The sequence below is a fragment of the Myodes glareolus genome, chromosome 7 (assembly GCF_982192425.1).
Source record: "Myodes glareolus chromosome 7, mMyoGla1.1, whole genome shotgun sequence".
Taxonomy (NCBI): Eukaryota; Metazoa; Chordata; class Mammalia; order Rodentia; family Cricetidae; genus Myodes; species Myodes glareolus.
Window position 1 is genome coordinate 21,872,150 of NC_142032.1, and position 15,728 is coordinate 21,887,877.

At 45.8% G+C, this 15,728-nt stretch overlaps 1 protein-coding gene across 50 annotated transcripts in view; it reads left to right on the forward strand.

Moving 5' to 3' along the window:
* The window catches only part of Sorbs1 (sorbin and SH3 domain containing 1), a 223,454-nt gene that overhangs the window by 191,478 nt on the left and 16,248 nt on the right, over window positions 1-15,728 (forward strand). For 32 of the 50 annotated variants that reach the window (XM_085693903.2, XM_085693866.2, XM_085693879.2 and 29 more), the window contains 6 exons: window positions 761-928; window positions 4,456-4,502; window positions 8,429-8,543; window positions 8,679-8,804; window positions 11,383-11,577; window positions 12,964-13,716. In XM_085693903.2, coding sequence (XP_085550029.2) covers window positions 761-928; window positions 4,456-4,502; window positions 8,429-8,543; window positions 8,679-8,804; window positions 11,383-11,577; window positions 12,964-13,716 — 1,404 coding nt within the window. The remainder of the gene's footprint in view (window positions 1-760; window positions 929-4,455; window positions 4,503-8,428; window positions 8,544-8,678; window positions 8,805-11,382; window positions 11,578-12,963; window positions 13,717-15,728) is intronic. The other 18 variants (XM_085693886.2, XM_085693887.2, XM_085693899.2 and 15 more) reach the window with 3 other exon arrangements.

The window sequence follows — 15,728 nt, forward strand, 5'->3', positions numbered from 1 at the left end:
TTGTTTTCTCTACTGTGTCTACAGCATTCCTGAAACTCAGCTTTATTTCACCTAGTGTAGAAACAAGCCAGTGAGACAGTAACAAGACTCCCTGTCAGCCACATGGAGAACCATTTCTGTAAATCCTGAGGCCTCCTGGAACTTTCGCCCAGGGGAAGAGGTGGCTGTCCTAGGAGAAGAGGTGCCCCATTCTGTGAAAGGGGCAGCTCAGCTGTGTGCAGAAGATGATAGTGTAACTGATAAAAGAAGCAAAAAATAACCTAATTACTGGATAGTCCAGACCTGTAGCCTGAGAGGCCTGGTGTAGTTAGGGGAAAATAACACACCACCATATGTCTTAGAAACACTGTATGACTGTATAATTGTCTAAGGCAGATAGGGATGCCAGCTACCTACCCAACGTGATAATAGTGCCTAGGCTATATATGTACCCTTGGGTCACCTGACCTTCATTGCCAGAAGGCACAGGGTTTGGACTGAGCCCAAGGATAGTCAGACAGACACTAAAGAATATAGACTCATTTGTCCCCATATCCCAGTGTCCCCACTTTCTTCTGGGAAGTATCCTCTCCTTCCTACAAAATACACAGTAGATAATTACCAAGGGAACATAAAAGTTATGGTCATGAATCCTTTTGACACTGACCCTTAATGTCTTCTCCTTATTCACCCATACCTTCTTCCTTAGTTGCTTATGTGGCCATTTTCCATTAAGCTGGAGTAGATAATTCACTGCCCATTTTATACAATTTCATGGCAGAAACTTTTAGCGGACCAGAGACGACTTAAGCGTGAGCAAGAAGAGGCCGATATTGCAGCTCGACGCCACACGGGTGTCATCCCGACGCATCATCAGTTTATCACTAATGAGCGCTTTGGGGACCTCCTCAATATAGATGATACTGCAAAAAGGAAATCTGGGTTAGAGGTCTGTTTTGGTCGCCGCCAACTGCTGCTTGACCCAAAGCAATATTTGCCTTCCTTTGGCATTGCTCTCTGTAGGCCAATTTAGTTCTCCAAACAGCGTCTGTCATCCTGGCTTCCCTAGCCTTGCTTTGGCTCTTTTGTGGCTGGTGAATAGACATGAATGAGCCCCACTATGTCTTGTGCTCTATATGTTAAGCATGCCTGGCTGTGGGACTGGGATCTGCTGGTGCACACTCCTGCTGCATGCTTAGAGCATTGGCTGCCTCATGAGTCCAGTTCTCTCCATCTTGCATTTGACCGTGGTACCGTGTTGCATTGTGTTCTGCTTAGAAGCTGTGTCCCTTTGGCCATGTGTCTCAGAAGCCTGGGGATGAACAACCCAAGGGTCTTCTGTAAAGAGATGGTTAATGAAGCTTTCCTTATTAAAGTTCCCTAGTGACCTTTTATAGCATTGGCAAAGGCCCCCAAACTTAGTGACATTGCTGCTGAAAACTCAGGGAGTAGTACTGATTGCTCAGCGGTGCTGAAGCGTTGCACAGAAGTTTGGAACTCTGACTTCTGCCACGAGGATAAACCTGTGGAGGGGATAAGAGCCCTGTGAAGAGACCCTTCATCTGCTACCTTAAGTTTCACATTTCTAAGCTTAGCCTACAAGAGTTTAATACTATGCCAGGAATGAAGAGCAAGAGTGTAGTGATTTTATCCAGGTCTTGCCTCTCACAAGGTCAATATGGTAGATCAAAGGCTACTTCTTGAGTGGGAGTTTATGTCCTGCTGTATAACCTTACGTAATCCCGTGGAGGGTCATGTCTTCTCCAAAAGTATATGTGTCTTTGGCAGAGGAAGTGACACTAGACCTAGTTTTATTACCTTTGGTATAACTGACGTTTCTGTCTTTCCAGTAATGGGCATCGTTAGCTTTTTGGGGTTTTTTTTTTTGGTTTTTTTTTGTTTGTTTGTTTTTGTTTGTTTTGTTTTTTGTTTTTTTTAAGAAATGGAAGGTTCCTGGGAAGAAGTGATAAAGGAAAAAAGAGAGAGAAGGAAATTTGAAAGAAATTTGCCGGACAAGGTAGATTCTAAAGTATGGAGAAAAAGAAGAAATGTAGTAGAGGAAACAAAAGTTGGCGAGTCTCTGTCCACTTGTGAGTGGCAGGCAGCCTGGTGGCACTCAGTGTGAGGGAGCCTTCTCAGCACAGCCCTGCTTCGAAGGCTCTGCTGACAGTTTAGCCTGCCTGTGTGTGAGGAAGGAGCCTACAGAACTGCCGTAGGGATACATGGGCTTGCCAGGGCTGCTCAGCTGGAGTAGCTGTGACAGGCAGGCACGCTCTTCTTACTGGACCTGCATCCCCTCCAAAGTGGTATTTCCCAAATTGTGTGAGAACTGCTAAATGCAGAAACCAAATTGCAGACTTATGCATCCCACCACTGATGTTTTGATCTGGGGTGGGGTCTAAGAATTTGCAAGTTGTATGACGCTTTGGTGTATTAAGGCCCACGTTTAAAGAATCACTGTCCTTTAGTTGAAGGACAGTTAGTTGAGACAGTGACACCAGCAAGTGCGTGCCCTGTGCCCTGTGCCCTGTGCCCTGTGTCCTGTGCCCTGTGCCCTGTGCCCTGTGCCCTGTGCCCGATGGTGGAGTCAGCAGCTCCTAATTCTGTATAGCACTCTATCCGTGTAGAGTAGAAACAACACAATTCATGTCTTATGCAGAAATCACCTTCATGTATAATTACGTCAGGCAGGTGAGGTGGCACATACCTTAATCCCAGCACCTGGGATGTGGAGTTAGGAAAATCAGAGTTCAAAGTTATCCAAACAACGGCTGTGTGCCGCTGTGGTATACATTTTATAATGTTCACACGGCTAATAGCTGGATGACATGGGTGAGCCATCTCTGCCCCGACACCTTTTTCATTACGATTTCTATGAAGTTTTTATTCTTGCAGTTTGGTCTTTGGGTCTTCTATTGTGGACATGTTCTTTATCCTTACCCTCACATCCATTCTGCTTGTGTTTGCCTACAACTCTTGAAGTATGCCATAAATATAGGTATTAGGATTATATGATATTTTCTTGATTCTAAGGTGGTTATTTGGTTGCCCCTTAATGCATATGTATACAGATAGAAGGGAACAGGAGCATGAGAATACAGGATGAAAATTTCCTATGCAGAACCAGTCTCAGCACACGCCTGTGATCTCAGCTTGGGAGGAGGAGGGAGGAAGACCCAAAGCTCCAGGCCAGCCTCGGCGCCACTAAAACAGCGTAAGACAGAAAAACTCCTGTGGCTGTGGTGCAGTACGAACCCTAGAAGATCTCTGTGAAAACCATCTCGAGAAGCCTGGAAATGCAGGGTGTATGACCAAAGGACAGCAACTAGAACAGTAGAATAGCCCGGTGAAGCTTTTGGGTGCCTTTTCTCACCTCGAGGGCTCCACTCTCCCCCTTCCACTCTGCCCTTGTCTTCCATTCATTTCCTTCATGCTGCTCCCCTAGACAGAGACCACAGCCGCTGACAAGGTCAGAGCTCTGCCTGTAGAAATAGCTTATGCATGTGATTCTAGCAATTTCACAAGTCCCCTTTTTAAAGAATGTTTAAGGGCAGAGGAGAATTCGAGGCCAAAGAATTCAAGGCTGAGATGTGGCATGCACACAGGAGATTGTGACGCAGAGAGACATTTAAGTGTGAGGGGGTTGTGACCCACAAGCCTCCACCCAGGTTAGAGATAGAGATTTGATCTGCTCCACAGTCCAGAGCCCAAGCCAACATCAAAGCAACGCTCCCCCCCCCCCCCCACCCCATGTGAGGAAGAATTTGAAGAATGTTATTTGTGCTCCTGGGTGACAGTAGATTAGAGTGAGGAGAAGGTAAAAAATCAAAGGAAGCTCTGTGTCTGTGGGAACCAGAGGTCAGACCCAGAGCAACAGGGTTTTCCACTGAGGGCATGCAGACGCAGGCGTGACTGCTGACAAACTTAATGAGAATGTGGAGACAGCGAGGTCTGGCTTTCCAGGCTCAAGTGTCTAGGAGAAAGAGGTTGCCACAGCCAGGGTGGAGTTTCAGGATGTAGAGGTAGAGTCAGGGTCCCCCTAGCTGGCTTTTCGAATGACGTCACAGACTGTAGGGGCATGTGGAATAGAAGATGCCGTGATAATGGCCAGAGTTTGGTCTGCTTTCAATTCATAGCTTACACCAGGCCAATAGGAGCTGTCCCACAAGGAGTAAGACGGCAGGAAAGGATCGTCTGAAGACTGCTGGCTGACAGCATGCCTGAGGGGCTTTTCAAACCATCTCTTACCTAAGTGTGGCCTTCTTGAAGGGGGATTTTCATGCATGACGCAGCTGACTAAACATCCGTCTGTCATTCTGATGAGGTCAGGTGCTGCGATTTGGTTCAGATTTCTAAACCGAAATGAACTGGTTAGATTGGGTTTCTCTGCTTTGCTTCCTAGAACCTTGTGAGAATGTCTCCTTTTCATTGTTCCACTGTCACAGCTTTTAACTCCGCATTATTTCTTGTGTTTAGATGAGACCTGCCCGAGCCAAGTTTGACTTTAAAGCACAGACACTGAAGTAAGTCCTGCCATGTTTGTCTTCTTCGCTGCCGCTTTGAAAATACTGTTGGCTTAGGGCAAAGAGTTGGGAGAAACAACTAAGACAGAAATGAAAATAATAAAGTGTAGACTCAATGCCAGGCGCTGTTACACTGCCTATATTAGCTCATTTGGCTCTCGTGAATAAGGCTTGTGTCCTGTGGGGTGGGTGCCATCATTCCCACTTCCAAAAATTAGGGAACCAATATGAAGGAGCTTAGCCCACTTGAGAGGTGATAGAGCCAGTGTTCAAACCCAGCAACTTGGTGTCTGAAGCTACTACCTCTTACCTGAGTAGGTGCTCTGCTTGATTAGATTGCGGCATGATCTGACCCAGCCTTTAGTAGAAGCAATCCGAACCAGTCTCTAGGAATAGAACTTGACCCATTTTACTAGAGCATTCTCAAAAGAGAATGCCTACAGGATGCTAGCTAGCATTTCTCTAAGTATGTTCCTCGGAATGTTCATCCTGCAAGGTGTTCTAAAAAACAAAACCAAAAAACTAGTGTAGTAGAAATGAGTCAGAGAACCACTATATTTAGGCCCCTGACCCCTGGGGGAGATGAGCTGCTGTTGGCATGTTTGTGGCCGTGGAACTCTCTCAGAGACAAAACTTCATCTGCTTATTTGGCCCAAGTATTCTCTAAATTTAGGTGACCCGGAAACCTTTCTGTTTTCTATGGAACACAGTTTGGGAAATGCTACCAAAAACAGATTCCCAGAAGGACTTGCGAGCCTTATAGCTAAGCATGGATTAAAACAGACCGTGAGTTTTCCTTGGCAGCTGAAGATAACGTGGCCAGCCACATCCCATTGTCCGGCTGACAGGAGACACCAGGGAGAGGGCGTGCTTCCATTCATCAGTGATGAAAAACTCTGCCTCAAGGCTCCTCAACCGTGTTTTCCATTTCCTTCAACACAAAAGGAGTGGCCAGACCAAGTCTCAAGAATGCAGACATGAATCTGATGTGGTCGGATTTGATGTTATTACTCCATTCCCTGAGTTTACTAAAAGAAACAGCCTTGTGGGCTTTGGATTCAGGAAGTCCTGGCTCTGCCACTCACACACATCTCTGTAACTGTGGCCAAGTTATACAGGGTTTCACCCTCAGCTTCTCTCGTTACTAAGATGAGACTAGAAATTCCTCCCCTGCAAAGAGACTAGCCAGGGTGAAACCAGTGAGATTTTTACACAATGTAGCAGAAGTCAGTACTCAGTGTAGATTGTCCTCTATCCTCATTTTTCAGCCAGAGGGAATGATGAAGATATATGAATTAATTTACAGATTAATCAAGGAGATAATATTTTTTCTTTAAATTGATACTTTGGGTGATGTATTTTCAAAGATTTCATTTTAAAAGTTTGCTATCCCCCCTATTGGATAGAAGATGTAAGAAGACTTGAGGTCCACAAGATTTTCACCATTTATTAATACTGCTAATGCCAGAGAGCAGTTCCTTCCTCCTGGCTCATGTTCTCATCATGATATACTGTTCTTATAATAAAATCAATAGAACTTAGTAGAAAGAGTAAATTCCGGATTCACAGACAGGATTATTTTCAGTGTGTTCCTTTAAAAAACAAATAACTCTGCTCTGGGGCCATTTTATTCAACAAAGTCTACCAGGCTTTGTCTCCCTATACTCAGGGCCACACATATAACAACCTTCCAGAAAACATCTTTATGTCCCATCTGTAGTGCTTTACGTATAGCCCAGGATAGATAGTTATGAATATATTCCCGTCCATAAGCATAAGACATTATGAGGCTGTTGTATGATGGGGAAGGGGCTTGGTGTGTGGTTCAGGACCTGGAAGTTTGCAGGTGACGATGTTGCATTACAACAACAAAAGCTTGTACACATCTGAAAGCATCTTGTGCTGCTAATCCCAGTCCTCTAGCATGTGGATCCGTGGGAGCTGAACGTGTGGCCTGAGGGAGACACTAGCGGATCCACTTTCCTAGGGACTAGTTCCTGGTTCTTTCCATCAGACCAAGCTGCCACCTAAGTAAGCAAACAGAGCCCTTCTGTGAGAAGAGGTCAGGTGCAGCAGTGCTGGTACCAAGGTGGCCGGGTTTGAAGCCTGAGTCTGTCACCTTGCAGGTAGGATAGGAAGGATTTAAGCCACAGGAGCCCTGTTGTCTCTGTTGGTCACAAGTACAGACTTCCCTGTGTTCATCTGTCTCAGGGCGGTGGTTCTCAGCTTAACAGTGGGGCCATTTCAGGTCTCACCTCTGCCACACTGCCACACTTAGACCGGGAGAAGGCTTTGACAAAGTGTAGCCAGAGCCATTCCTTTGCACGAAGATGAAATCCTTTTTGTGGACTTACTCAGGATTAGAACCAGTCTTCCAACACAAGATCCACAAAAGCCTCCTCAGATGCTTTTCTCCAGCTCATGGCCAACATTGTATACGTTTTTCCAAATGTTTAGGTAGCATCCCTCACGTGGGGCTCCCTGGCATACTGCAAAACTGGCACATCCCCTCAAATTACAGTGAGAGACCTTCTCATGATGTTGGCGTGGTGCAAAAATGAAAACTATTTAGACATTTTTCTTTTTAATTCAAGAAAATTTCAAGTTATAATTTTGTTGTTTCATTTTGTTCATAATGAAATATATATTGATATAATCTATAATGATGTAATATAATGATATAATTTCATTTTATTTTTTTTCCTCCGGAAAACAAAAGAAGTCCTCATTAGATGTGAATATTATCACAGTTGAGGTAAATGAAGAGCTGGGTGTGAAGAGATAGTTGGGAAAGATACAAACAGCTTTTGAGAAAAAGCATCCATTTTTATTTCCTGTTTCCCATGTTGAGAAGGAAGGCGTGACTACAGAACACGCACTGTGTTGGGTGTTCCATCTGCAGTTTACAGTCTCCAGCTTCAGTTTATGTGCTCTGGTCAGACAAAGGAGCAGTGTCACTGAGAGCTCGGGCTTCTTGTCTGAGTCCCAGAACTAGTAAATCTTTGAACTCAGCTCTGCCTAACTTCAGAGCTTTCTAGTGTAGGCTGACAGAGATGGATGGTGAAGTAGGGGCTGGAAGGCTGAATGGGTGAGGGATAGGATGCCAGAATGTCATAGCCTGAAATGGTTCAGGCATGTCTAGCTGAGGCACACGTAGGGCAGTGAAAGTATCCAAAGGGAGATGTTTCACTATTGAATAAATGTAAGTTAAGACTGCTGGGCTCCAGATGGTACATCTCAGGGAGAGAATTTTCCAAAAATATATTAAGAAAATCACAGCAAGCTAATAAGGCCTCTGAGCACTTTCTAGTGCTAGTAAGTTTGTGTGTTGACACCCATCCCACAAAAGATTAGAAAAAATACCCAATATGATATAATTTCTTGACAATTGAAGTTCTCACTTCCAAGTATGGAGCCTTCCACCTTCTGTAACTTTATCCCTTGCCTTAGTTAGGCTTTAGTGCTGTAAATAGACACCAGGACCATGGCAGCTTTTATAAAGGAAAATATTTAATTGGGGCTGGTTTACAGTTCCAGAGGTTTAGTCCGTTATTGTTGTGGTGAGAAACATGGCAGCATGCAGGCAGACATGGTGCTGGAGAAGGAGCTTAGTGGTCTACATCTTGATCCACAAGCAGCAGGAGACTGTGAACAACACTAGGCATAGCTTGAGCATATGAGACCTCAAAGCCTGTCCTAGTAGTGACATACTTCCTCCAACAAGGCCACACCTCCTGATAGTACCACTCCCTATGGCCCATGCATTCAAACACATGAGTCTATGGGGAGCCATTTCTATTCACATCACCACATCCCCTTTGACTCTGTGAAGTCTTATTTTACTCAGTAAAACTGAAAACTGAAGTGTCTTCACCAAGCCCACATTTTGAAACACCTGCTAACAGGCAATGACCTTCTGTCAACAGGGAGCTGCCTCTGCAGAAGGGAGACATTGTTTACATCTACAAACAGATTGATCAGAACTGGTACGAAGGTGAACACCACGGACGGGTGGGAATCTTCCCACGCACCTACATTGAGGTACTGCAGCCTGCAGCTCCTTTCTCACAAAGAGCCCAGCCACAGCTAAGACACCATTTTCTCACCATGCCCTTGTGTTTTCTTCCCTTCCACTCCTCTCCTTGCCCTTCCTTTTTGCTGTCTTTCCATTCTCAGCTTCTTCCTCCAGCTGAGAAGGCTCAGCCCAAGAAGTTGGCGCCTGTGCAGGTTTTGGAATATGAAGAAGCCATTGCTAAGTTTAATTTTAATGGTGATACACAAGTAGAAATGTCCTTCCGAAAGGTAAGCTGCGTGTCTCATCCTGGCATTGGGGCCTTTGAATGGTGCTGTTATCTGGGGAATATAGTATTGTTATAGAGTGCCAATCTGTAGCCTTAAGAACACAGTGAATTGATCAAAATTTGTAATAAGGGGAATCAGAAGCTCTTCTGAGATGAGGTTTTATTTATTTTTATTTTACATATATGGGTGTTTTGCCTGCATGTGTACCACATAGGTGAAGTCCCTGTGAAGGCTAGAAGAGGCTGTTGGTTTCTCTAGAACTGGAGTTACACAGGGTTGAGAGCCACCATGTGGATTCTGAGAAAACCAAACCCAGGTCCTCTGGAGGAGCAGTCAGTGCTCTAAACTGCTGAGCCATCTCTCAGCCCCCATGTTTTTGTTTGTTTAGTTGGTTTTGTTTTTAAATATCAAGTCAGAGTTTAACCACACTGACCTCACCAATTCAAGCCAGTATTTATGGTATCTTAGACATCATATATTAAATGTGTTCAACCAACATTTAGTGATGAGCATTTTGTTGGTGATTTAACTTAGGTTTATAATATACATATGGACCAAGTGGGGAAAAGAAGGCCATTGGGACCAGGAGGAATTTTAAAGGCTCTGAAACCAAAAGTCATCAGATGTGCAATTTGTGTGAAGCTAAATACTTGATCTAAGCCTCCACTGCCTCATGCAAAAACTGAGAGGAGGCCTCTCTAGGATGCTGTGAGGAACCTGAAAGAAGCAGTACCTGTGAGATTGCAAGTGTGACTCGGGTCACCTGGTCAGTGCTCAGTCTGCAGGCAGGAGCAGGGCTGCCACTGTTGGTCTTGCTGCAGGGGAGCTCAGAATGCTGAATGTGAGCACGGTGACCTTGTGGATGGTTGGAGCAGGGGCAAGTTTCTTCTTCCCACTGATTCAGACATTCTCTGTATGTCATAACTGTCCAGCTTGCCAGAGTTATTAGAATTACTAATTTTATTGAGAATCCAGAGAAGTTAGCTCATGCCTTGTAAAAGAAAAAAACTAGAAATTTTCTAACTGCCCAATGACGGGAAATCTATGATTAAATTGTTATATATGTGGAAAGAGACTACCCTAGAGTGGTCAATTAAATTGTATAACATCTACAATTAAATTGTATATATCTAAATATGTATATATATATATTATATACATAATTATGTGAGGTTTTGTTGAGAAACAGAGGTAGGAGGATAATAATGAGTTCAAGGGCATCCTGGCTACATAACAAGATTGTGTGTGTGTGTATGTTCCCCTTGATAAAGAAGGTTTACTCTATATCACTAAGTATCAAATAGTACATAGGACAAAGGTGCAGCAGCTTACCTGGTAAATTACTTAGCACACAAGTCTTAAGACTTGAGTTCAATCCCCAGAATTCACAAAAGTGCCTAAGTTGTCCTCTCACCTGCACACAGGTACTATTGCATGTATCCCCAAACATACACACAATAATAAATAAATAAATAGAATTTGAAAAAAATAGCATGTATGAAAGTCAAAATATGTGTACACAAGTTCCATAGAGGAAAACCAGGCAAGTCTAATTCATACACATAGAGGTAAATCTGGGAAGCACCTATGTCAAAGTGTTAACAGTTGTAATCCCCAAGGATAGCAAAATAGGGGACAATTATTTTCTACTTTTTGTTTACTCTTATTCTAACTTTTCAATAACAGCACATCAAGCTAAAGTATATAAAGGAAAATAAAGAGAACCTTCTGAGGGTCTGGTGACATGGGCAAAAGGCACTGCTAGCTGCCCAGAATGAGGACTGGGCTCCAGCAACTGTCCTCTAACCTCCACCTGCATGTTGTGCCCCCCAGCACTCCACAACCACACATAAAAAATTATATATAAAAGAGAGAGAGAACCTTCTGACCTGGTTGTGATGGCTCAGACCTGTAATCCTAGCACTCAGAAGGTTGCATTAAGAAGACTGTTAAGAGTTGAAGGCCAGGCGGAGCTACATAAGAGAGTGTGGTCCCTGTCTCAAACAAACAAAAAAGCCCAGCAAAGACTGTAGAGGTGGCTCAGAGATTCAGAGCACTTGCTGTTCTTGCAGAGGATGCAGGTTCGATTCTCAGCACCCACACCGTGTCTCACCACCATTCATAACTCCAGTTCCAGATGCTCTCTTCTGACTTCCACAGGCACCAGGCAAGCGCATGGTGCACTTACATACATGCAGATAAAATGTTCATACAAATAAAATTAGTTTTATAATGTAATGCTAAAGAACAACTCCAAACACAACTCTCCGAAGCCTTTGCCTTGCAGATGAAGACTGTATGTGTGACTGCTTTGTTCTAAAGGAGCCTAAGATACTACAGTTGCCTTCCTGCCTGAGGGCATACGTCTGAGCTCTTTACTGAAATGCCTAACTGCCTGGTTAAGGGAGTGCTACTGTGTTAGCATTTCCACCCAAGTACTTCATCCATGGCAAATAGAGATGGCTCTCCTGAGGACAGAGTGTGATGAAGGATGCAGGGTAGTGTAGGGTGCAGGCAGGGACCTCAGATAGGTTGTGGTGTGGTGGTTCAAGGACTCTTTCTTGGCTGTGTCTTACAGGGTGAGAGGATTACATTGCTCCGACAGGTAGATGAGAACTGGTACGAAGGGAGGATTCCTGGGACGTCCCGCCAAGGCATCTTCCCCATCACCTATGTGGATGTGCTTAAGAGGCCATTGGTGAAAAACCCGGTGGATTACATCGACCTGCCTTATTCTTCCTCCCCAAGTCGCAGTACCACTGCGAGCCCGCAGGTATCTAAGCTTACATCCTCAGCTCGGAGTTTTCATCTTACACAGCCCCCCTGGGGAAGACTCTCTGATGGCTCTAAAAAGGAACCGCCTTGATCAGGGCAGTGTAGGGATTATTTTCATACAAGCTTATGGCATTTCCTAGCACTCTGAGTATCTGAATGGAAGGGAAGAGTTTAAGATAATTACCGTGGGGGTGAGGCGAGAGGGGGAAAGAAACAAAAAACAAGTGATGTCATTTTGTGCATCCCTGTGAAGCTGGTGGTGTGGATGGCTGCCCCTGTATGGCCCAGCGTGTTTCTCTTTGCAATATTGTCCATCAGGATTGGCTTACAGATGAGAGGGGTTAGGAGGTAATTCCATGTTCTCATCCTAGACATGTAGACCAGATTCAGAGTACCTTTGCAAGCCTTCACTGGACCCAAGTTGATAAAGAAACTTACAATGTGTCAGTCTCTGAGGGTCAGTGTATATACTATATATATAACTATATAGTATAGTTATACTCACTCTGAGGGAGTGAGTAGTTTATAGCCTTAGTAGCATTTTTTTTCCTGAACATTAATTATGAGCATAGTTGGAAATGTAATCCTAAATGATGCCCACTTTGCCAAAACCAAGGGAAACGAGAACTCTGAGTTCAAGAGAAATACGGTAGGTAGGGTGGCATCCTGTGGAATGAAATCGGAGGATGGCTGAAAACTGTGGGACTCGGCGCTGCCATGGTGTCTCTTTTCTCTGGTCCTCTATCATTTCCTTCCCTCCCCATGCCGGTCACTGACACGACAGAGAGCCCTTGGCTTAAAGCACTAGAGGGGCTTTCCTAAACGGTGGGAAATGCATTCCTTCTCCCATGAGAAGCTGTGAGACTGGAACGGGCATTCTGCTCTGTAAGAGCGTGGGGAATTTTCACTCGACTGTGGCCAAGAGTAATTGTAATACAAAATGACCACACAATTCATGCTTCTATCTGTAGAACTCTGCAGAGCTGAAGAAGGGGCCTGGGCAGAGGCTGTCCCCCTAAGCCTGCAGTTCTGGGTCAGGGCTGTGGCTGCAGAAAAGGTGTAGTTGGCTGGGGTGGGGCACTTCCAGTGCTTTCCTCCGGAATGGGACTCTGCAAAGCAGGCCAGCACTCCCCACAACGGTCCCATCTCCCTGCCACTTGCCCCTCCTCTCTCCACCCTGCTTGCACACATTCATGTGCACACTCAGCCACGAGGAGGTTTCTCTCCCAGCCTCCCCATATTTCTGTTTTGGACACCGGGGTGTCCTGTTCATCCTCTCTATTTCATTCTTTATGCCGCTTGTGGTTCCTCCTTTCTCCTTTGTGCTGACACTTTTACCTTTGCTTCTTTCTTTTGTTTTCTCCTCTCTCCTTTTCTTTTCAAGTGGACTAGTCACAGCAAGCTCATCACGCCAGCCCCTTCATCACTGCCCCACTCCCGCCGAGCCCTGTCCCCAGAGATGCACGCCATCACCTCTGAGTGGATCTCGTTGACTGTTGGGGTCCCGGGCAGGCGTTCTCTGGCCATGACACCACCCTTGCCTCCTCTGCCTGAGGCTTCTGTGTATGGCACGGACCACTTGGCCTTGTCAGCAAGGGCCCACCCCTCCTTGCCACTCAGCCTCCCCTATTCAAGTCTGTCAGATCACTCCACATTGCGCTCAGTGGTTTCCCCACTGGCTCTGCCTCCGCCCCACAGAGCCTCCTCCCTGGCACCCAGTACCCAGGTTCCTCTTCACGTCAATGGAGATGGTGGTATTCACACCCACCAAGATGGCTTCTCTCAGCCACCGCTTGGAAACTCTGATAGGGTCATCTCAGAGCTTAGTGATGCCTTTAGCAGCCAGAGCAAGAGACAGCCCTGGCGAGAAGATGGACCTTATGAGAGGAAAGCAGAGAGCGAGGCAGGTGAGAGATGCCCTGGTGGACCCAAGATCTCTAAGAAGAGCTGCTTGAAACCTTCAGACGTGGTCAGGTGCCTGAGTTCTGAGCAGAGACTCTCAGAGTTCCACACTCCTGGTGACAGCCAGTCCTTCAAGCCTCTGGGTAGCCCTATCCCAGCATGGGAAGCTGGGCCACCAGAGCTTCACAGAGGTGTCGAGGCTGACAGGAAGGCTGCTCAGAGTGGTGTAAGCCAGGTAGGCCTGAAGCATGACCGGTTGGTGCCTTGGCCTCTTGCTTGGCATGGTGGAACATACCAGATATCTCGCCCCTGGTTCATTAACTGAGGCCAAGGGGGTGCTTGAGAGATCTGTTTGCTTGCCTTAGAAATGAAGGGATGGCCAAGAGGGAATGGAGGAGCTGTAGACTAGGGTATTGGCTGGGGATTATTCAGGAAATGTATTCTAGCTTCTTGAGGTGATTTGAAAGTGTTTCTCCATTGATACCTGCTACCCTGGTACAGAAGCCCCATGAGCAGGAATGCCTTCCGTGTGTCTCATTCATGTCCTAGAGATTGTCGTTGGTTTGCTTTGACTAACACAGCTGAGAACACCAGGCTTCGGTGTGATGTGGTGTGCTTTTCTTGTGAGATGCACTGTTTCCATAACTCATGGTGCTCAGTTTTGTCAGGTCTGTGTCTCGTTTTGTGTTTGTGTGGAACTAAGGTGCCATGTTTACAGTGAGCAGAGACATTTTGGTTCTTCAGAGATGGGAGGATGCAGGATGGAGGGGCTTCTGATGTGCTGGGGTTACTGAGTAGGTATCCTAGGTTTTGAATGATGGTCCTTCTAAGTGAACTACAAAGATTTCAAGCATATAAGCCGAGAGAGACTTAGGGTGTTTTGAAGGGACATTAATTTGACAACTAGACAGATCATTATTCATTTTTGCCTTTGTTCTTTAGTGCCCAGAGAGTCAAGGACTTTGAACAACATTTCCATAGTAACTAGATTTGAGTATCAACTCCATCTAATTGCCATTATGGAAATTGTTCACCCTCTTAGAGACTCAGATTCTGACTTCTGAAATGAAGATAACCCCCCCCCCTCCTAGCACAGTCCAGAAAATTCCTTGAAATAATACGGGTGTTAAGCACAAGAAAGTTTGTGAAAAGAAGAGAGAACTACCGTCTTAGGTGATCTAAGATTGGGCATTATAGACCCTCAATAGAATTAAGTGCCGTCCTGAAGCTGTCTCCAGGCTGTCGATCGTATATAGTACCTACAGTCGACCGTGCTCCTCCTTCAGACCTTCAGTCCTGCTTCCCCTTGTAGCTCTGTTTGCTTTCTGAGCTCCTTGAATTGTATGGTTTATGGGTAGGGTCCAGAGGTGGTTAAAATTCCTTTCCTGTGGAGCCCATACCCAGTGACAGTGGCAGACATACTTCTGCCACCAGACCAGTAACGGGAACACAGAGACATAAGACATTCCAGGTCAGACCTCCACGTGCCGGTGTGTCTGGTGTGGAGATCACCAAGGGTAATCAAGTGTGTGCTAGCTTATCTGGACTGGGCTTAGACTTCAGAAAGTTAACACTGTACCCCCCACCCTGCCCCTGCCATAGTTGCTCGTGTATAAAGGGTAGAAGCAGACAGTCCATCCCTCCCTGAAAGGGCTGTTATGATGGTTAATAAAATAGTGGCCATCAGTAGAGTTCTTGGCATATGGTCAGTCTCTGTTGGACAAGGGTTTCCTGCTATGGCTGCTGTGCATGGCTGTCCCATCTCTTAGTAAGCACGGGGGTCTGGGACAGGTGTTCCTGAACTGTGTACCCTAAAGAAAAGTGTCTGTCTGATTCAGAGGAACAACTAGCTCACTGGAAGAGGTTATGAAGTCACTGGCTGTAAAGATTGAAATGTCAGATTGACAGAGGAGTGGGTCCCAGATCAACCTAAGGTGTGTGGAGCCCTCCTGGTTGCCAGGGGTGAGTCATCACTGCAACCCAGTCCAAGACTCAGTGTGTGCGGGAAGTGCGCACAGTCCTGCAGCACCAATAAGGTTCAGGGAGCACACTTCCTGCTTCCTACCAAGGACAGGAATGGAGTTGCCGGCAATACTAGAGATTGTGTTGATTGGAAGGCCAGGCTTGTTGAGGACTGGTTCTCCCTTCCTGGCAAGTCTCTGGACACCAGGTGTATCACTTCCTGCTCCCTCCCTTCCTCCTGCATTCCTGGCACAAGCCCTTTCCCTCTGGGTGTATGGGAGCCGT